This window comes from Aedes aegypti, chromosome 1 (assembly GCF_002204515.2).
Source record: "Aedes aegypti strain LVP_AGWG chromosome 1, AaegL5.0 Primary Assembly, whole genome shotgun sequence".
In the NCBI taxonomy this organism is placed as follows: Eukaryota; Metazoa; Arthropoda; class Insecta; order Diptera; family Culicidae; genus Aedes; species Aedes aegypti.
Window position 1 is genome coordinate 121,945,384 of NC_035107.1, and position 23,039 is coordinate 121,968,422.

Below are 23,039 nucleotides of genomic sequence, written 5' to 3' on the forward strand. Positions count from 1 at the left end.
CTAGAAGATTTTAAATAAATAAAGAGCTATAAGTTGAGTTTTGGAAGCATTAGGAGAAATCTTCCATTTTTGCAAATATGAAGAAAAAATATCCAAAAAATTTTGCAATCTACTTCAAATGACACGCAGGTTTCGTCATTTGGCGGAGAGGCCTGTGTCATACGCAAAAAAATGATTTTTGACATCCTTGAGGTAACTCAGGTAAGTCAGATGTAAAAATATTGTATAATATTGGTCCCAAAATGCTGTCTTGAGGAACACCAGCTCTTACAGGAAGTCTTTCAGACCTGAAATTCTGATAATTAACCTGAAGTGTACGATTTGACAGAAAACTTATTCTAACAATGTATATTGGAAAATTAAAGATTTTTCAATTTTACAATCAATCCTTCATATTAAACACTGTCGAATGCTATTTCTATGATTAGAACAGCAAGACCAGTAGAATAGCCTTCAGATTTGTTGGAACGAATCAAATTTGTTACACGTAAAAGTTGATGGGTGGTGGAATGTCCATGGTGGAATCCGAAGTGTTCATTGGCGAAAATTGAATTTTCATTGATGTTATTCTGTTCAAAATGACTTTTTCAAAAAGTTTACTGATGGAGAAATGCAAACTGATTGGACGATAGCTAGAAGCTTCTGCAGGATTTTTGTCTAGTTTTAAAATAGGTTCAACCTTAGCATTTTTCCATTTGTTAGGAAAATATGCTAACTGAAAACATTTGTTAAATATATCAACTAAGAATGATAAGCTACTGGCTAAAGATGTAGAAAATTCCATCATCGCCAGGGGCTTTCAAATTTTTGGATTTTTTAATAATAGTTCTCACTTCTTCCAAATCAGTCTCACAGGCATTTTCGAAAACGTTCTCTTGATTTTCTATTGGAATAGTATGTCCTAAATTAAAATTTTGCGCGCTTTCAAACTGCATAGCAAATTTTTGGACTTTTTCGCCATTAGTTAGTAATAATTTGTAATCCTTTTTCAATACTGGCTTCTAAGGTTTTTTTTTCAAAATTTTAGATAACTTCCAAAAAGGCTTGGAGCCAGGGTCCAATTGAGAAATTTTATTTTTGTGAAAATTGTCTTTTAATTTCTTTCTGCAGATGTGTCTTTGGATCTACTGTACTTAATTGGCGCCAAGAAACGGCTCCCTAGCCATGTTCCATCACGTTCCTGCGCACGCGCTTCTCCTGAGGTTTCCCGTAGAAATTCCCGTAGCAACCGGAGGCTCGACCGATCACAACAAATACATATTCTCACCGCGGGCAGTAAACATGGTAACCCGAAGTTTGTTTTTCCCGAACCAACAATCAGGAGATCTCCCATCGCGGTGAAGAGAAAGTTTGCCCTTATCAATCGGCCCGCAATCTTCAAGAAACCGTTCAGCTTGTCCTCGAATCGGTTCAGGGTAGTAGGTTATCATCAATTTTGCTTTTGTTTGCACAATCCTTTCTAACGGCCAGGTTCAATGTTCAGGTGCGAAAGATGAGTTCGAACAACAAACACCTTGGAAAGTGTACCTCGGTCACCAACTCGCTACTTCCGGAGTCTAGCTCCAGTACCGGAAGCAGCAGCAGCAGTAGCAGCAACTGGGACAGGACAGATTACAGTTCCTTTCAGTCGGAGAAACTTACGAGCCGGGATGAAGACGCTTTGAGTTCGATATCGGGATCATCCCTGTCGTCGTCACCGCGTCACGAGTCACGACATGGCGCCAATGGATTTCAGGTGGAAATTTTGAGCTCCGAACCGGAAGACTTTGATGAAAGTGGACACCTGTTTCACATGGATATCATGAAGAATAGTTTGAGCGATATATCCTTGTCGTCATCGCGTAGAATCGCCGCCGTTAAACCGAAGAAAGCGCAAAATTTGTCGTTTTCTCGGGATCGTGTCCGGGAGATAGAAAGGCACAATCAACTTTTACTGCAGAGAATAATGACCACAAAGCCAACGCTTAGCACTAAGGCCAAGACTAGTGTCACAACGTTCAGTACGGTAAGAGCGGTAATGTTTGCTTTTGTAATATTTTGTTGTTCAAGAATTTGCTTGTTTAGAATTTATTGCTATTTTCGGAGGTGCCGAATCAATTAATAAGGTTGTGCTTTTTCCCGTGTACTCCTACAGCTGAATGCCTCATTTCCCCAAATAGTCCTGAATCCAAACTCAAAAGAAATCCTAACTTTTTGTTTTGCGTAATGATCGACTTGATGGAGCATGTGGGGGAGTTGCAATCATCATTCATAGGCTTATAAAACATCAACTTTTATCGTCATTTGAAACTAAAGTTTTTGAAGCTTTAGGAGTTTCTGTTGAAACACAGCTTGGTAAATACACTTTCATAACTGCCTATTTACCTTTTCGATGAACTTCGATCAAGCTTCAAAATGACTTGCAGAAATTGTCTCGTAATAAGTCAAAAATGTTGTCATTGGTGATTTTAATGCCAAACATCGCTCATGGAATAATTCGAAAGAAATTTCAACGGCAGAATTTTATTTGATGAGTGCTCTTCAGGGTATTTATCAATTCAATACCCTGATAGCCCTACATGTTTTTCCTTTTCTAGAAACCCATCTACGATTGATTTTGGTCTTAACCGACTGCTGAATTTGATTCTGTTCATGTCCCTGTTACATTACAAATAACCCATGAAGCGATTCTGAATCCTATCAGCTTCAAATTCAATTATTTTCGAGCCGACTGGAATATAGAGTAAGGTGGGGCAAAAGTTCGACCTTAGTGGTATAATCAAAGTTTCCAGGAAAACAATAGCAATTGAAACAAAACAAATACCATACAGTGAACCTTCAACATATTGGCTATAATTTTGCTGAACAAACTTGGGTCAAAATATTTACTCATTTTTAGTTATAACAGTTTCAAAATTGATTGTCTTATTCGAACTTTTGCCCCACCGGTGGGGCAAGAGTTCGAATCAAGTGTGGGGCAAAAGTTCGCTGGCTTAAACACAAAATATCGATCCTTTTATGACAGGCATACCTTACACCAGCCGTAAACTTAAGTTTGACGAAAAATACACACTAAATTTATATCAAAAAATTGCCCAAAACAGAGTTAATTATAATATACTCAAAAATAGCAGTTTTTCGCAAAACTAAATGGAAATGTAAAATTTTGGTGACAATTTTCACACGATCAGACGAATTTAACTAAATTTGAAGATAATATGTGGATTTTAGGCAATTTGCAATTTTTTCCGTGATTTTATACATAGGTCGAACTTTTGCCCCGCTGATTCGAACTTTTGCCCCACTATGGGCCAAAAACTGTTTTCAAGCATTTATGCAAAAACTAATACACCTCAAAGCAACCTTATCATAGGCCTAGAAACGCCCTTATATAAAATATTGAAAAAGATTTTATCTTCAATTGGTTCCATGCAACGAAAGTTTGAACAAAAATTACAATATTCACGTCGAAAAACAACAAATAGCCATAACTTTTCCAAATCTCAATCGATTTTTATGATATTTGGAGTGAAAGTCTCTTACTTGAATAGCAATTGAACCACCATGACATTTATAAGATTTGTTTTGAATTGAGCTAGAAATCTTAAAAAGAAACTCTTACCCCACTCGAACTTTTGCCCCACTTTACTCTATATGAAACATATATCGATAGCCGTAGCGGTAAACGCGCAGTTATTCAGCAAGGCCAAGCTGAGGGTCATGGGTTCGAATCCCACCGGTCGAGGATCTTTTCGGGTTGGATATGTTCTCGACTTCCCAGGGCATAAAGTATCATCGTACCTGCCACACGATATACGCACGCAAAAATGGTCATTGGCATAGTAAGCTCTCAGTTAATAACTGTGGAAGTGCTCATAAGATCACTAAGCTGAGAAGCAGGCTCTGTCCCAGTGGGGACGTAACGCCAGAAAGAAGAAGATATATCGATAGTCATCATGATGTTAACATTTCTTCGCAAACAAAACTTGATATTGACAATGCTCTTGAAACTTTAACAAATTCCATTGTTGAAGCCAGGGGCATTGCAATTCCATTTTTTACACATAAATGATAAGTGCGCTTCTCATTTCTTTATTTCAGCCCTCAAACAATAACTCAAGGACCACAAGTGCAGCAGTCAATCGCAAGAAAAAGCAACGTCAAATTGACATCGATAATCAGGTATTACTTAGCCACACTCAAACGGCAAACTAATATATGCACTAACAACTGATTTTCCGCAGCTTCTTCGTAAGAAATTGGAGAAAATAGAGCGAACGCGTCGTACTGCTTGGTAAAGCAGCTCTACTCTCGAACGCAGTCGTTCTCAAACTCAAACCCCAGGACTTGTTTGAAATAGAGTTTATATTTATGATGAGGTTTTAAAGACTAATAACAGGATATGCGTGTCATATTCGAAACGATGCAAAAATTGTGAACAATCAAAATTTTCTGAAAATAAACAAGTGAGAGTTTTAGATTTATCGAAAGTTTTTATTACACTGAAGGCCATTTTTTAGACAGTCAATCCTCCATGAGTCGATGTTTCATTACTCGATATCAACTTTTGGAACCATACTTAAAACACTTTGTTCGTCCTCTCAAACAGCTTTCCGAAGATATCTGTTCCATGACCCGAGATTCCAATGAATCGAGGGTTCCTTCGATATCAACTCATGGAGGTTTCACTTTGCATATAAAAGTTTTAAATATATGTAATAGAGAAAATGAGCAACATGAAATTTCAACAGTGTTTCGCAAACGCGATAGAAGTTCCTAGGATCTATTTGTGGAGCGGGACTTGATTGGCACAAAACTACTGCATTCGTTGCATTGGAAACGAAACTTTGCAAAGCGTTAGCAGCGCTAATCTTGCGTACAATTATTTCATGGGTGTTAGTACAGCGCCTAAAACTATGCAACGCCAATTTTCATGCACGCTTTGCAAAGTTACCTAAAAGCAAGTTCAAAAACATTATATTTCCTTGTCTGCTAAATTTGAGTCCCCTGATTCAGAAAATGAAATTAAAATTCTTACAAGTTGATACAACTCATGTATTTGATCATTTTATTGCAATGGAAATCAGCACAATATGCCGCAATGAATGTTGGCAATTTCCTCTAAAGTACGTTTTTCGAGAATAAATGATTTTGTGATTGGAAAACTATGCTTGCTATGCTGGAGGGTTGATAGGGGCAGCATGGCCCACCTAAGCAAACTGTCTTGAAAAGCATATACCGTTAAGCTACCATTCACCGTGTATTTAAGAAAAAATTGCATTTCAAAAAATTATACAACTTTTCCAAATAATTTGAAGTGTACTAGAATACCATTACGTAGCGTGCAATTATATCATAATTCAGGAAAAAATCTAGTAATGCATAACAAAAATTTACTCAAAAATTATGTTTGAAAATATAATGTTAAGGTGACACGGGAGACCGTGTTATTTTCCCTATCTTTTGTCTCAATCTAACAATTATTATCAAAACATTGTGGAAGCAAATCTCGAGTTTTAGTGAACCGATTGAGCTGAAAATATATTGGGTTGTGCACTACATATATAACATCATAGTGATACATTTTTACGTCGATATATGGAGTGGTTCTTGGGATTTGCTTCTTCAAATGGATAGGGTGATTATGATGACGTCCCGTGCGGTCAAATCTTCATTTACAATAAAAACCATAAAAAGTTTAAAAATTGGCTAAATAATTAATTTTTCATTAAAGTTGTTATAGGAGGTTTAACTGTATTGCCCAAACCATTCCATATTCACTCAAAAACTCAACATGAAGTATTTTAATCACGACATAACAATAAATCTAATATTACCGAATAATTTCATGCCTTTCACACTAATGCACGGTAATAGGAACCATATATAATGAAAAGGGTCCATTTATCGTGCATTTGGGTTTGGACTGAAATACAATAAAAATTCTAAATTGCATAAAATCTCATTGCTCATACTATGAAATACATCTTACTTAGTATCTACAGTGGAAACTTGTTGGAATTTTGAAAAATTTCATACTCTAACGTTTATTTTTTGGCGTTTCTACTAAGAGTATTGAAAAATCTCATGATCAAACAGAATTCACATGATTTTGACTAGATTATGTAGTCAAAATGCTTCAAAAACTACTTCATTTCATCAGTTTTATCTTATTTTGCTGACAAAAGAATAATTTAAGAAAATTGTATGAATATCCTGTAGGAATTTGTATGACACATTCCACGCACATCTACGCCAAGATATCAAAATTTCAAACTCTGAAATAATTCCAAAGCTATGCAGAACATAAAAGGCAATATATTGAATTGTATAAAAACATAAATTTGATTGAATACCATACCACAACCGATTTCAGAAATGTTTGGCTTCTAGTAAGAGGAAATAGTTGTACTAGCTTTTAGCATTGGTTCCACCCCGCTGAAACCTTCCCCGGTTTTGTGAGATGTGAGTGAGTATGTCTGTTTTTTTTTCTTAGTTTTCACTAAAAGCTGATCAAATAGCTCTGGTTTTTTAATTGAATTTGGCTAGGCACCCAAATCTTATCAGACACGTATCGTTCAGTGAAGGAATAGTTTCTTACATGTTGGGGAATACTTGGCTCCGATGGTAAACAACGTGGTTCTCCGGTAATCATGAACATCCGTAAAAATGATCAATTCATGAAAATAATCCAAGACAGCTGCGGTTTTTTGCAAACTCATCAGAATTCCCTATTATAGAACGCAATAGATTATTCGGATGGATCGTGGCCTAGGTGGTCACAATAACGGCATCTGAATGATCTGGAACATCAGTAAAAATGGTCATTTCGTAAAAATCATCCAAGACATACGTAGTTTTTTTTCAGGATGTCTTGTCATGGTATTTGTCTTCTTCTTCTTCTTTTTGGCGCTACGTCCCAACTGGGACAAAGCCTGCTTCTCAGATTAGTGTTCTTATGAGCACTTCCACAGTTATTAACTGAGAGCTTGCTTTGCCGATTGACTATTTTTGAATGTGTTTACCGTGCGGCAGGTACGGAGATACTCTATGCCCTGGGAATCGAGAAAATTTCCATTACGAAAAGATCCTCGACCAGGGGGATTCGAACCCACGACCCTCAGCATGGTCATGCTTAATAGCTGCGCGTTTACCGCTACGGCTATCTGGGCCCCATGGTATTTCTCTATGAATGTCAAAAACATCCTTTATGTTGTAAAATAATGAATTTTGATAAGTTTGCAATTAAATTTGGTGATCAAGGTGGTCTTAATGTTCTATAATTATGATTTTGACGTATTTGACAAAAATAAAAAGCGCAGTAGTCTAAGATGATTTTTACGACCAATTTTACGGATCTTCCGGAGGGAGTTGTAGTGGTCGCTTATATATGTCCATGGACAGGTTCAGTCATCTATTACGTTATATAATAAAGAAGTGATAATTTTTATGGATATTGCGGATTTTGCAGTAAATAAGGTTGAAGCCAAGTAGTCCCCAACATGCGTGAGGCTATCCTTTCACCGACCGACACCTTTCTTATAAGATTTGGGTCACTTCCAAAAATCAGACATAAAACCAGAGCCATTTGTCAGCTTTGTGCAAAAAAACAAAGAAAATATATATTTGCATCTCACAATAAAAGCAAAAACAATCGGTTCAATAATTGCTAGAAACGAAAGTTTTGAAAATAGGTAGGTTTGTCCTGACTTGTTATAAGTTAAAATGTATTCACACTTTCGCCTAATAATCGATCTACTAACTCCTACTACTACTGATAGAATTTATGATATTCAGATTACTATTTTGAGACCATAAACGTCCTCAACAATTTTGCTAAAAACTTAATCTTCAAAATACTATATGGATACGTTGAATTATTATTGGCTTTATATCAGGTTCAATTACAGTTGTGTTCAGAATAATAGTAGTGGAAGCCGATTTTCATACAAAATGCTCAACTTTGGCATGCTGTAACTTTGTTTACCTATGAGCAATCGACATGATATTTTGGCAGAGAACTACAAATATACTCAATACAAATATGATCAATATACTGTGATAATTAACACAAAATATGAAAATTTTTACACTCCCGGTTAAAAATTTAAGCACCAGGTGAAATCGTCAAAATAATAGCAGTTTTAATAATTTGAATATCTGCTTGCTATTTTGAGTTCTTGAATTTTTTTGTACTCATCGTGTCAACAATTTCCATTCAAGCAATAAATGTATAAACAACCTATTTTTTTTACAAAATTGTTACCGAACAAAGATTTACAAAAGAAAAACTGCTATTATTTTGAGCGATTTCACCAGGTGCTTAAATTTTAAACCGGTAGTGTGAACATTTTAATATTTTGTGATAATAAAATTGAGCATATTTGTAGTTCTCTGCCAAAAGTTCATGCCGATTGCTCATAGGGAAACAAAGTTACGGCATGTCAAAGTTGAGCATTTTGTATGAAAATCGGCTTCCCTGTGCGGCAAAATTCCGGATCCTTTAGACCACACTCTAAATATTCTCTATACCGTAGTCACAAACATCTTGAAAAAATATCAAGGGGACGCTTAACAGATTTAAACCAAAACTAAGTGCAATTACCCCACTGTACAACAGCTATACAGATTTTTCGATCCACATTTGGAAGCTATTATGGTCTTCTATACAAATTTCTGAAACAATATTCTCAAAATACTGTATTGAATTTCGGCCATTTCTGACAACCATAAACGTCTACCTGTCGATTTGGCCGAAAGTATACATTTCAAAGCACATTGTTGAAAAGTTTACTACAGTCGCCTCTCCACATTTTGATATCGAAGGGACCATCGAGATAGGGAGAGATCAAGACAAAGAACAAATTTTTGATGAATACTAGATTGAAGAACACTCCGTTGCCAAGAAAGTTATACACAAACAGACATCATTTTGCGCTCCTAGTTTGTTTTGAATTCCAAAACTTTGGTCTAGTAACCTTCGATATTGGTCATATGGACATACGGAGAGAAAATTGAGAACGAAAAACACACAGAAACACATCGAGATATGGAGATATCGAGATAAGGAGAATATCGAGATATGGAGAGTGAAAATGTATGCAGACTGAAGGGACTTATGAAATCATCGACATAGGGAGAGAGATCGAGATGTAGAACATCGAGATGTGGAGAGTCGACTGTATTTTTATTTTACAATCAAGTTCAATCTTTCCACCATGTGTCAAAATTTAAGATCATTTACTCCGTCATCCGCAGGTACTGTTCCGAAAACATTCTCAAAATACTTAAGGTGAAACATCTCGGAATCCAAAAATGGCCGTCACAATGGCCGACTTGTACCCCTACTCGCGTTTTCAAAGGCACAAAACTGGAGAAATATTTGGCAAACGTTTCTGATCTTCTTATTTTAAGCTTTCTGCTAGTGCACAAAGCCAAAATAAAAAGTTCACTGTTATTGGATGCTTTCTTTGCGAGATTTGTGCCTTTGAAGTTTCAGTGCAATCTTAGAAGTTGATTCCAAACTGTTTCACCTTAACAGAAACATCTAAATATTATTGCAAAGAATTAAGACACATTTCTATGATGATCCCAAGCGCCATCTTCGCTTTTACTAAGCACGACTATCTTGACGGAAACAGTTGATTAATTTTGGCCAGAATCGGATCAAATTACTCCACTGTGAAGCAGAATGTCGAATGTGTTAAACAAAAAACAATACTAGATATACATTTTTTCCGAAACCAGAAAGCAACATATCGATTTTGTCAACAAAAATAAAAAATGTTTTTTTGCGTAACGCGACACCATTTGCAGAACACTGTTGGAAGATAAACGTAACGCGGCGCTTATAAAATGAAATCCATGAGATTCTGCAATTATTCAACATTTCCTTCCAGTTTGAAGTCACATTCAGGTTCTTATCAATACATAGAAGGATTGCCTAGAACAAACCCGGATTGTAAAAATTGATGTTTGAAAAAGTGCATTTCAGCGATGGTATCGCGTTACGAAATGCAATTGGTTTTGGTTACCATATATACAGTGTAAAGTTTCAAAATGAATATCACAACATCAAGTACATTTAATAAGCAAAATATGACACCTGTTTAATCACATGGTCACAAGGCATATTTCCGAGAACAGGCCTCATTACGCTGGAATGTGTCATATGTGCACGGTGAATGGAGGCCGCACGGCGACTGGTGTCTTAACGGTAAATACAATACTATTCAATCGTTCCATAAGGTTAATTCGAATTTTCTCCTTTCACACGACAGTTGTATCTTGTAAAAAAGGTTACTTAAAATGGATTACCTGCCCTTTTTTCCCCACAGTTGATCAGCAGAAGTTTTCTCGTTTCATTTTGTATGGGGAAAGGCATCTTACTTTAAATTTCTTGTAAATGAAAGCATTAATCGAAAAAATATTTGGGGCATGATAGTCATTATCATTACGTACAACCGGTACCAAATATTTTTTCAAAAATAGTTCCCAATTTTGAGAAATAATTCGTTAGATGCATTTCGCCATACAAATATTTTTCGCGTTACCTTTTAGCGATTTTTCCTGCATATACACTAGCACAAGTGCGTTACTATGTAATGAATAACGAATCAGGCCAAGCATGTAACCCATTTTCTTGTGAGGGTTTTTGAAAAAACATTATTTTGTGTGTGATTTAATACGGTATGGGGCGAAATGGTCCCCTCTACAAGGCAATATGAGCCACCATACTAAATCTTATTGTTTTAATTAGATAAATCGTTTCCAAGCCATAATGTAGAATAAGTCAATATGTATGGAAGGGTTTTGTACAAAAACTGGGTTAAAGTATGATTTGAATCATGAAATTGTATGTTTTGCTGACAGTTCAATAAATGACGGTTCTAAGAGCTTAATTTTTCAAACAAGGTTTCGGTGAAAACACTTCCCGAAAAAAGAGATTTTCAAGAACCTCGAGATACAAACCTCAACCAAACTATGTTAAAACTTGCTCCAATCTTGAAATCGTGTTCGGCAAAAGTTTGTAGAATTGGATAAACTACTATGTAGAGGTATTTCCGATAAATTTTGATGTTTTGTTCGGTAGTTATGATTTTTTAAAGCTTGAAAATAGCCCAAAAACACATAATTGATTTGAACCACACTCAAATTTACTCTAAATTGAGTGAAATTTTTGTCAGAAGTTCATTTCGCAAAGAAAAATCAAAGTATTGGTTGACTGGTAAGTTTCCAGACATTTTTGAAAATATGAATAGGTCTGCTCTAGATAGTGGAAGAACGAACTGCTGAGAAAAAAAGGGGTGGGTAATGTCTGTTACATTATCGCGGGGTTGACGTAGGACTACTATGGACACAACTTCGGTCAGTAATTTTCCCTTCTTTCAAACTAAGGTTATTCTGTTGAATCACTGGATTGCACACAAATCATTGCACGCAAATATTTGACATATTTGACCAAACCCCCCCCCCCCCCCCCCTTGCCAATTTTGTAAGACTTGTGACGCTTCCTACAACTCCTTCCCCAGCTTTGGCATGAGACATTAGCATGACCTATGTGCTGTTCTGTTATACGAATTTATAAAATTAACTAATTATCTTCTTTTTTTCTTTCTGGCATTACGTTGCTACTGGGACAGAGTCTGATTTTCGGCTCATTGTTCATATCAGTACTCCCACATTGATTAATTGACAATATTCTTCGACGTTAGATTCACAAACAAGTTCTATGGCCTCAAAAGTAGCCATAGAATTCCTTCCAACCTGAAAAGATCCTCGCTGTTTAGTTGCGCGTAAACCGCTTTCTGACATTCACATCGCTAAAAACATATATAATTTTTTGTTTCATTCCGGGAAATGGCCTTCCGGGAAGTGGCATTCCGGGAAATGTCATAGAAACATTTTTGACATATGAAACCGTTCTTCTACTGCTGGGAAACAGCATCCATTTGCTCATAATCAATTACTGATCAATTAGCAAATTGAAATATAATATGCTGGATGGTCAGCATGGCAGCTGTTAGTTTCATCAGAAGGAAAGTATGGGAGATTAGATTTTCAAACTTTTTTGAATTTTGAGCCGCCCTAATGGAACAGTTGCGTTTTGATGGGTAATATGGGGAGGGGTTTCTGGAGAAATCCCTGGAAGAGCATGCTGGAGGAATCTCTGGAAGGGCTTCCTGGCTTCCTGGAAGAATCCCTGGAAGTGATTCCTGGAAGAATCCCAGGAAAAACTTCCTGGATGAACCCCAGTATAAACTTCCTGGACGAATCCCTAGAAGGGCTTCCCGGAGGAATCTGTGGAAGGGTTTTCTGGAGGAATCCCTGCAAGGACTTTTTGGAGGAATCCCTAGCAGGGCTTCCTGGAGGAATCTATCCAACGGGTTTTTGGGGGCTTTCTCGACGAATTCCTGGAAGTGCTTCCTGGAGCAATCCCTGAAAGGATCTCCTGGATGAATTCCTGGAAGGGCTTCCCGGAGAAGTCCCTAGAAAAGCTAGATAATTCAGTGTAAAAATTCATAGCGACCTTTCTAAAGATATTCTTGAGGATGTTCATAGAAGAATTCGTATAGGAGTTGTTGAATAATTTTTGATATGCTGGTTGTAGGATAGGGGAGTTATTATCCTCACCAATTTATTGCTGTTTGCGTTTGACGTGCAAATCTTGTTGTCAACTACCGTTTATTTCGGAATTTTACTGTGGTATTGGTTATCCAAGGGTCTTGCGATACTCCATATAATGACTTTGATTGTCTTCTTATGATCAGTTGTCACATGTTATATCAAATTTAATTTTCGCTGCAAGTTTTTAAATCACATCTCTATCAACAATATCATTCATATTATTTATATAAATATTATTAGCTACGACTGTTAAACTAGCTATTAGAAGCGCTTTGACAGACACAACACAAAAGCCGACCTTCCTTAATGGCACTGTCCATTCATCTACAATTAAATTCGAGCCTATGACGAATCAGAATAGGAAACCGGTTCATGTTGACTTCTATATTCGGTGCTGGTAGTGGGGTATGGGTGGTATTGTTTTAACCCGTGTCGCTTGAATGAAAAATGACACATATATAGAGTAATATGACCGGTAGTTGTTCACCGCAATCAATCCACCGCACTAGTATGGTATGGTATGACGCAAGGTTGTCTGTCTGCTAGAACCGGCAAAAGGCTGTAAAGGAATTTCTTTATTTCAAGTTTGCTTTCTTTCAGTAAATTTAGTTGAAAGAACTGAATTCCTCATTATTTTTGAATATTAAAACATAAAATAGATAGTATGATGTCATAACAGATGGAAGATATATATCAAGTACAGAATGGAACTTGTATTTTCTCATCGCATTCAGAACAAGCATTTGATAGACTGATTTTCTGGATACTCAAACCTGTGTTCGAATGATACTGTATCTATCGGTGCACATTTGCGGTAGTTGGCTGTAATGTAAGTCGCACTCGTTTGGAATACATTATTCGCAAATCTGGACTCCCACATTGATTAATTGACAATATTCTTCGACGTTAGATTCACAAACAAGTTCTATGGCCTCAAAAGTAGCCATAGAATTCCTTCCAACCTGAAAAGATCCTCGCTGTTTAGTTGCGCGTAAACCGCTTTCTGACATTCACATCGCTAAAAACATATATAATTTTTTGTTTCATTCCGGGAAATGGCCTTCCGGGAAGTGGCATTCCGGGAAATGTCATAGAAACATTTTTGACATATGAAACCGTTCTTCTACTGCTGGGAAACAGCATCCATTTGCTCATAATCAATTACTGATCAATTAGCAAATTGAAATATAATATGCTGGATGGTCAGCATGGCAGCTGTTAGTTTCATCAGAAGGAAAGTATGGGAGATTAGATTTTCAAACTTTTTTGAATTTTGAGCCGCCCTAATGGAACAGTTGCGTTTTGATGGGTAATATGGGGAGGGGTTTCTGGAGAAATCCCTGGAAGAGCATGCTGGAGGAATCTCTGGAAGGGCTTCCTGGCTTCCTGGAAGAATCCCTGGAAGTGATTCCTGGAAGAATCCCAGGAAAAACTTCCTGGATGAACCCCAGTATAAACTTCCTGGACGAATCCCTAGAAGGGCTTCCCGGAGGAATCTGTGGAAGGGTTTTCTGGAGGAATCCCTGCAAGGACTTTTTGGAGGAATCCCTAGCAGGGCTTCCTGGAGGAATCTATCCAACGGGTTTTTGGGGGCTTTCTCGACGAATTCCTGGAAGTGCTTCCTGGAGCAATCCCTGAAAGGATCTCCTGGATGAATTCCTGGAAGGGCTTCCCGGAGAAGTCCCTAGAAAAGCTAGATAATTCAGTGTAAAAATTCATAGCGACCTTTCTAAAGATATTCTTGAGGATGTTCATAGAAGAATTCGTATAGGAGTTGTTGAATAATTTTTGATATGCTGGTTGTAGGATAGGGGAGTTATTATCCTCACCAATTTATTGCTGTTTGCGTTTGACGTGCAAATCTTGTTGTCAACTACCGTTTATTTCGGAATTTTACTGTGGTATTGGTTATCCAAGGGTCTTGCGATACTCCATATAATGACTTTGATTGTCTTCTTATGATCAGTTGTCACATGTTATATCAAATTTAATTTTCGCTGCAAGTTTTTAAATCACATCTCTATCAACAATATCATTCATATTATTTATATAAATATTATTAGCTACGACTGTTAAACTAGCTATTAGAAGCGCTTTGACAGACACAACACAAAAGCCGACCTTCCTTAATGGCACTGTCCATTCATCTACAATTAAATTCGAGCCTATGACGAATCAGAATAGGAAACCGGTTCATGTTGACTTCTATATTCGGTGCTGGTAGTGGGGTATGGGTGGTATTGTTTTAACCCGTGTCGCTTGAATGAAAAATGACACATATATAGAGTAATATGACCGGTAGTTGTTCACCGCAATCAATCCACCGCACTAGTATGGTATGGTATGACGCAAGGTTGTCTGTCTGCTAGAACCGGCAAAAGGCTGTAAAGGAATTTCTTTATTTCAAGTTTGCTTTCTTTCAGTAAATTTAGTTGAAAGAACTGAATTCCTCATTATTTTTGAATATTAAAACATAAAATAGATAGTATAATGTCATAACAGATGGAAGATATATATCAAGTACAGAATGGAACTTGTATTTTCTCATCGCATTCAGAACAAGCATTTGATAGACTGATTTTCTGGATACTCAAACCTGTGTTCGAATGATACTGTATCTATCGGTGCACATTTGCGGTAGTTGGCTGTAATGTAAGTCGCACTCGTTTGGAATACATTATTCGCAAATCTGGAAGTGGTTCTGGATCATTGCAAAACCCCGGGCGCTTATAAATACAACGCATTTTCCTGGTTGAGTACTTGTTCAATTTTTACTTTACGTGATATCGTTTCGGTTTTGTCCTACCGCTGCTATCGCTTGCATTACTGATACCAAAGGATGCGGTCGTGGGTTTTTGTGGCCGTCACACTTGCCTTTGTGGGTGCCATTCAAGCTGCCATCTATCCATGGATTCCGCTGTCGCCTTGGTGGTTTCGAGCACCGGATAAAGACACACCACCGGTAGTTAATATCCAGCAGCAGGGAGGAAACTACCAATTGAGTAGCGTCGAAGGAAAAGCATATCACGCCCTGTCTCCGGCAACAGTAGTTCAGCCTCCGGTGTCTGCAGTTCACGTTCAATCCGTTCCCTCAGCATCGCTTCAGTATCTCCAGAACGGGCAAGCTATCCTATTGATATCACCCCAGGTTCCACCATCTTCCGGAGGACAGGGAGGAGCCGGCGACAGCAATTCAGAAACCGGAACAGACAATCCTGAAGGTGAACCGACTGAACCTAACAACGTTGCAGATCAGGAGCCACCTAGAGAGCCTGCTCCGGTTACAGAACAGTCAGAAGATTATGCGACAGAGAGCTCGTAGGAATTAAAAATTGTGATTTTGCATGATAAAATATAACATTTAGTGTGTTCTGGCGAGTGTTCATAAAAAAAAAACAATTGAAAAAATGTTTGTTGTTCAAGAAATCATACATGATATGCACGTACTCCAATAAACAGAGCCAAATACATTTGTAAAATGTGGAAATAGATGGGTATAGTGTCTTCATTTTGGTTGCTCTGCTGACCTAAAAATCAGTAGAGTAGTAAGTGTCTTATCTATCATAAGTGCACTATCCCGACACAAGTGATGACATGGGATCTGTTGTATAGGAAGCTGAGTTAAGATCGGTTAGGCAGAGCGTGTAAACATTTTTCACTGGCAGTGATGTAGCCCAAGCCGTTCTGTTTATGTTAATCGAGAGGATTAGTCAAACAGTGCTCATACGTAAAATTCGTTGCTCATAATTAATAGCTTCAGTCTTGAATTGACTAAATCGACTAGCATGAATAAAAAAAGAATATTTAATTTGACTGAATTAGGCATCTTAAACAGTCAGTGACAAAAGTTTATAATCAAATACTATTTTTCCCATGCCTTAGTATGAGGCTCTGCATCTCAGCTTCTGGTTTTTCGAATTGGCTGAAATTTGAACGATGAACTACAAATAACCTGAAGTAGTGAATAGGGTCCTGAAATGCTTGATAGAATCTTGTTTTTATTCAATAACGCGATAAAGCGTGTGCTTACTACTACATTATCAATTTTTCCCGCTCAAATAACGGCTAGATCATATTGAAACTTGAATTAAAAAATGGGTTCAAATTTGAACCTTGACACATTTGCTCATGTTTGACGTTCAGGGGACGGACCTGGTGTAGTGGTTAGAACACATGCCTCTCACGCCGAGGACCAGGGATCGATTCCTATCCCCGAGATAGTCACTTAAAAAAAAATCAGTGACGACTTCCTTCGGAAAGGAAGCGAAGCCGTTGGTCCCGAGATGAACTAGCCCAGGGCTAAAAATCTCGTTAATAAAGATAGAATAAAATAAAATGTTTGACGTTTAGTTAGTGGACAAAAACGCCACAGAGGTTCAACTGTTCAACACTGGGTTTGTTACTATCTGATATTTCGGAAGGAACACGGAAAACAAAATACACACAAAACTTGAGGTTAAACCTAAAAATGTGACAAAATTTCAAAAACCGAAAGAAAAGTTTTTCGGGCTTAAACCAACGAGAAACATTCAAAAGTTGAGTAAACATATGTTTCTAGCCTACACTTAAGCGTTCAGTACTAATGGGACAGGGAAACTTTTTTAATTCAATATAATAAGGCTGATACAAATATTAAATTTCTTTTATGTCCGAGACCACTTGGAAGGTACGAGGGGGGGGGGGGATAAAAATAAATAAGGAACAAAAAAATAAAATTAAAAAAAAGTAATTTATTCGAATTTTTGTTTTTAATGATAGTTGTTAAACTGTTTTAATTCGTCCTCTGGATCATTATTTTACTTGTTTTTACTTTGTAAACTGAAAAAAACCTAACTGATGTCAAAAAAATGATGAATCTTTTTTTTTCTCCCCTTCAAAATTTTCGGATTTTTGAAGGGGGGGAGGGGTGACATAAAAGAAAATTAATATTTGTATCAGCCTAAAGATTTTTAATTTAATATGATATCGATAAGTATGGGAGGTTGGTTTGTTCTGAAATAAGCACTTCTGAAAGTGAACAACTTTGCCGAACAAAACAACATCCCACAACTAAGTGTTATTGAATTAATTTGAAACAGTTCTTCGTTGCTTTTGTCTTAGAACAACCCGTAGTACACTCGTAGAGTATAACTCGTAAGAAATTCTAACGCGATATCCTAAGAAAATTTAGGACAAATCTCATAAGGATTTTTCTGGAGGAATCACCCTTATTCTTGTTCGCCTTCAAATGCTCTTTCGATTAAAAACCGTTTTGCATTCCCGTTTACGCCAGCAAAATCAAGTGGGCCATGGATTCGAACGAGTAGGATTCGATCGAAAGTTGGATCCACTGTAAACAAGAATGAGAGTGAATATATAAAAGGCTTATAAAACAATTTTTTTTCAAGTTAATTTTGAAGCGATCTCTGGTAGAAATCTTGGAGTTAATAACTATTGAATGGCTTTTCAATGAGTCCATTTAAATTTTGTCGGATACACTCTTATGGTTTTGGCCAGACTTGGCTGGAGAGACGAACAATTTTTGCAATGTGAAACTTTTTCCTTCCATTTAGACACATGCCGAGTAATCATTGCAAACTTCTAAATAAATCTAAATCTAAAACTTACACCACTGACAGGTGGATGAATCAGTTTCCACAACAATTTCGAGTAAAGCTTGATATGAATACGCGTGGGATTAAACATTTTTCTGTATGGTTTACTGGGTAATTTCAGGATAAGATCTTGGTAAAATTAGCTTATTTTATCAACGATCCCTCATTGTATTATTTGTGGACTATTTAAAGCAATTATTGTAAGAAAGATTTTGTTTTGTTTTGTTCTTGAAGTGATTGCTTGAGACAATTAGTGGAAAATCCTCATGAATTATACGTTACGCATATTTTTAGCGGTTTATAAAGATCAGATCGAAAGACAGTTAAAACGATAATATGTCGAATGACAAAAGATCGAAAGGACAAAAGGTCAAAAATCATTTGCTTTGTGAGCAATTATTCCTATTTTGATTTTCGTCCTTTTGAATTTCTTTTTTGTTCTTCGACCTTTTGTCTTTCAACATTCTGTCCTTTAGACTTTTTGTCATAGATTCATTATCAGAAAATCCAGTAAAACTCTATTTGAAGTCTACGAAAGTATTACCTAGCAAACACCTACAATAATCTCTAGAGATCCCTTAGCCTATACCGTACTGAGTGCCGACACCAATGTTTCAAAATTCTCTAGTTTCGCATCGAATCGTTCGAATGATTTTTCAGGAAAAATCACAAACAAATTAAATTTGTGATTCATGCATTACACAATTTTTTTTTCGATTCCCAGGGCATAGAGTATCTTCGTACCTGCCACACGATATACACTTACAAAAATGGTCAATCGGCAAAGAAAGCTCTCAGTTAATAACTGTGGAAGTGTTCATAAGAACACTAAGCTGAGAAGCAGGCTTTGTCCCAGTTGGGACGTAACGCCAGAAAGAAGATGAATTGTTCAGACATAGTGTCACGACCCCTAGGTCGGCGCTCCTCATCAAACCGATCTGCATTAACTAGCTATGGTCATCGTTAACGTCAAACTTATGTCGAATTCGTTTTTGAACCCAGGTTGGAACTGGCGCAACCCGTTCTGAATCACAGTTTCAACCCCAACCCGATTCAGGTTCGACCGGACTACAATTTGTTTGACGTTTGTTTGTTTATGTGTTGATCACCGACCCAGTTCCTAAAAACGAAAACGACATTAGCAAATGATGTCAGTTAGCCTCAGGTATGGACCAATGCACGAGTTCACTATCTGACGTTTTAGCGGTGCCGTGTTATTTATGGAACCATGGCAACCAGTGAATTCGGCACCGCTCAAACGTCAAATTAGTGAACTCGTGCATCAGTCCATAGAAAAGCTATTATGAGAAGAGTTATAAGTGCAAAAGTGGCGTGCTGCCGTACAGTAAATGAATTTATGAATTCATGCAAATCGTAATTACGATCTAATTACCGTTTTGATTCATATTACGGACAACTTTTAATTCCAGACACACTATTTTGTATGGGAAACATTTCACACGAAACGTTTCAATTTTTGCCGTTCGAAAGTTCACAATTTCGAGGCTCGTTTTAGTAAGCTATTTTGATAAATATCTATGCAAATTTATGCTGCACAACTGCCTTAGACGTCGCTTTAGTGGTTTAACAATTCCATTTGACGATTAGACTTTTCCTTTAATGATTTTCATGGGATGTCCGGAATTCGAATCAAACTGTCCGGAATATGAGGCAAAAGTGAGGACTCACCCGGAATAAGAATCATCAAAAGGCTATACATTTCGATTTATTTGAAATTATTCAAGTTTCGGAGGCGAATTCTGTACCCACGATTCGAAAGTTATGGGTTTCCGGCGCTCGATAACGCTGAGGAATCATACAGAGTGATTTATGTTGAATGCTCCATGCTGTGCTATACTTCCCTGAGGCCTTAGGCGTCCGTAATGTGAATCAAAACGGTAGTTACATTTACTATCATATTTAAGGTACATGTATAATATATACATATACATTGCATATCCATGAAATATTTGAAACCCTAATTCCAGATTAGTGAACTAGTTGATGCCTTTATAACCTATAATCAATTGAACTCGGTTCTGTGGACAGTTGGATAAATTTGTATTTAAAACTACAATAAAATGCAATCAAAGTTAGTATAGCGATTATTGATCTAATAAGAACATGTAATGAAATATCGACTTTGAATAGCTATATGAGACTTCCAGAACCGATGATTTACTCTAAGGAGTGTATCTACCAGGAGAATAATGGGAATGAGCTAAATGTAAGTGGCTAAAATTGAATTAAAACACATATCTTAATGTTTATATTTTTTTAAACTAATTTTAACTCTCGCAATAAAGAGGGGAATAAAAAAATCAGAAAACCGCTCATTGTTTACTCCTTGTTGATTCGGAAGTAAACACATAGCGTGCGGCTCGATTGACAAAATAGGCCCTCAAAAAAAAAAAAAAAAAAATCATTCGGTTTAGACTATACCGGTGAATAAATACTCAAATCGCGATAACTTTTTTGTTTATCGTTATTTTAGCACCATTTTTTCACAAGTTAACAAAATACTCTTTTCGTTCTAGAATCTGTGTCGATATTGATCATAGGCCATCTAGATCAGGAGATATTTTAAAATTCCACGAAAATTTCTCAGACTACAGAATTTTTGTCGTATTCGGGTATTCACACTTCGAAACAATATATTAATGAGAGTATGTAGTGAATGAAAAAAATGAAAATGAATGAATGAAAAATGAAGCAATTTGGAGCAACCATCGTTAAGTAATGAGCATTTAGGTTTCTGGTACCATGCTGGCCGAAAAAAGATCTTGAAAATTTCAAAAAACATCAAATCGTAATTTTAAGATTTCTCCATGAATACTTAACCGATGTAGGGAAAGTGTACCAGTTATGGCCGTAGTGGTTCCCTGTTTGGCCATATGTGAAATTTTGATAACTTTCACATTTTTAATCCTTTTGAATGTTTTGACTTGAACATCAAATCTAACTACTACAACACACTAAAATTTTCAAAATTTGAAGACATTAAGGGGTCTATTTTGTAAATCGAGCAGTTTCATGTGACTCATCTGGAGTCATTGTCGATCAAAGTAAGCATGCATATTTCAGATGTCACCCGTCGACTCCCATAGTAATCTAGTCACATAGAGTGACAACTGTCGATAAACTCGATTGACAGAGCCGAGACGAGCGAAATTTTTGGTCGATAGTGACTCCAGTCGAGTCGTTTTTGATCGACTCGACTTATAAAATAGGGCCCTAAGGTAATCACGTATGGCGAAATAGGGAACCACTATGTCCATAACTGGTAAACCTACCCTATATGATTTTTTCAGAGTAGCTTATTATTACCTGTCATTGTATAGTGTACATTTTTTATTTTTTTATAAATCCGGTTTTTCGTCATTTTAACAAAATGGCAACTTATCACTTGTCCAAATTTGTGTGAACACTAACTTTTTTTTGGAAAAAATCTGTGATTCAAAAATTGGTGGAGAACTGCAATAGTGTTTGAGTTTTGTTCTTCAAAACCTAAATATAATAAAGAAATGAAAACCCTATTCAGTATCAGTATAACTAGAAGTTGTATCCTTTAACAGATACGCGTATTTCGACCTAAATCGTAAGGGCATCTTCAATGCCGTGCACTAGACTCGACTTTGTTGTCCTTATGAGGTCGAAATAAGCGTTTCTGTCAAAGGATTCAAACTCTAGTGAATTTAAAAGGTGCGGTTTTAATTTATTTATAGGTATTCTATTACTCCAGCTCGAAGATTTACAGTCAACTCTCCACATCCCGATGTTCTACATCTGGATATCTCTCTCTATGGGGCCTTCCTTAGCCGAGTGGTTAGAGTCCGCGACTACAAAGCAAAGCCATGCTGAAGGTGTCTGGGTTCGAATCCCGGTCGGTCCAGGATCTTTTCGTAATGGAAATTTCCTGGACATCCCTGGGAATAGAGTATTATCGCACCTGCCACACGATAAACGAATGCGAAAATGGCAACTTTGGCAAAGAAAGCTCTCAGTTAATAACTGTGGAAGTGCTCTTAGAACACTACGCTGAGTAGCCGGCTCTGTATCAGTGGGGACGTTAATGCCAAGAAGAAGAAGATATCTCTTTCTATGTTAATGATTTCTTCGGTTCTTTCATTTTGCATACATTTTAGCTCTCCATATCTCAATTTCCTCCCTATTTCGATGTGATATAAATTCCCGATTATCTCTCCTTATGTCGATATGCCTATAATCAAAGGTTACACTGCGGAACAAGTTTTTGTCTCCAGCGCCAAAATACCGCTACTCAATTAATTAAGGGTTGCTGAATTCATTGCCGTTTTTAGAATTATCATAGCACGTCTAGTTTTTGAGATATTGGTTGGGCGGCATCCACAAATTACGTAACGCTCTAGGGGGAGGGGGGGAGTAGGCTACAGCGTTACGGCTCATACAAAAATTGGAAATTTTTCATACAAAAAGCGTTACGGAGGGGGGGGGGAGGGGGTCAAGAATTTCTAATTTTAGCGTTACGTAATAAATGGATGCCGCCTTGTTGAAAATGCAAAAAACGACGATTTCAGCAATTTGCATGCAAGTTTGCCAGCTTGTAAGGCAATTTATTTGCTTAAAATGCCACAGAATTCAAACTTTATGTGTATAACAACACTTATCATCAAAGTTTGTAATACTTTCGATGCGGAAAAGTTTGTTTTGATGGTTTAGAAAATTGTTGTATTTTGCCATATAGAAGAAACGAAGAATTTTGTATGGAGACTGCAAGCATGTTAAAAAATCGGATTAATCGAAATTTAATCGTGCAATTTCAATGAAATTATATCTCAAACGAAAGTTCAAGTTCTATTT

At 36.9% G+C, this 23,039-nt stretch overlaps 2 protein-coding genes across 5 annotated transcripts; both read left to right on the forward strand.

Annotated features, from left to right (window-relative positions):
* The first annotated feature begins 1,131 nt into the window (after window positions 1-1,131).
* Window positions 1,132-4,463, forward strand: LOC5567039 (protein hemingway). 4 transcript variants are annotated; one of them, XM_021846717.1, is made up of 4 exons: window positions 1,132-1,422; window positions 1,484-2,014; window positions 4,081-4,161; window positions 4,224-4,463. In XM_021846717.1, exons 2-4 carry the CDS (start codon window positions 1,493-1,495, stop codon window positions 4,275-4,277), a joined length of 657 nt encoding a protein of 218 aa, XP_021702409.1. In that variant the 5' UTR covers window positions 1,132-1,422; window positions 1,484-1,492; the 3' UTR covers window positions 4,278-4,463. The 4 variants fall into 4 exon arrangements, with proteins under 4 accessions (XP_021702409.1, XP_021702413.1, XP_021702405.1 ...); XM_021846721.1 differs by having other exon boundaries at window positions 1,132-1,415; XM_021846713.1 differs by having other exon boundaries at window positions 1,134-1,418.
* Window positions 4,464-15,349: 10,886 nt separating this feature from the next.
* LOC5567040 lies at window positions 15,350-16,097 on the forward strand. Its single transcript, XM_001651389.2, has one exon. It carries the CDS (start codon window positions 15,446-15,448, stop codon window positions 15,926-15,928), a length of 483 nt encoding a protein of 160 aa, XP_001651439.2. The 5' UTR covers window positions 15,350-15,445; the 3' UTR covers window positions 15,929-16,097.
* Window positions 16,098-23,039: the final 6,942 nt, after the last annotated feature.

Excerpts from the sequence above, each read along its gene's own strand:
- LOC5567040 (XM_001651389.2), top strand. The coding sequence starts at position 15,446 with ATGCGGTCGTGGGTTTTTGTGGCCGTCACACTTGCCTTTGTGGGTGCC.
- LOC5567039 (XM_021846717.1), top strand. The coding sequence starts at position 1,493 with ATGAGTTCGAACAACAAACACCTTGGAAAGTGTACCTCGGTCACCAAC. Across the intron at positions 2,015-4,080 it reads CGTTCAGTACGGTAAGAGCG|CCCTCAAACAATAACTCAAG; the intron begins GTAATGTTTGCT and ends TCTTTATTTCAG. Across the intron at positions 4,162-4,223 it reads AAATTGACATCGATAATCAG|CTTCTTCGTAAGAAATTGGA; the intron begins GTATTACTTAGC and ends GATTTTCCGCAG.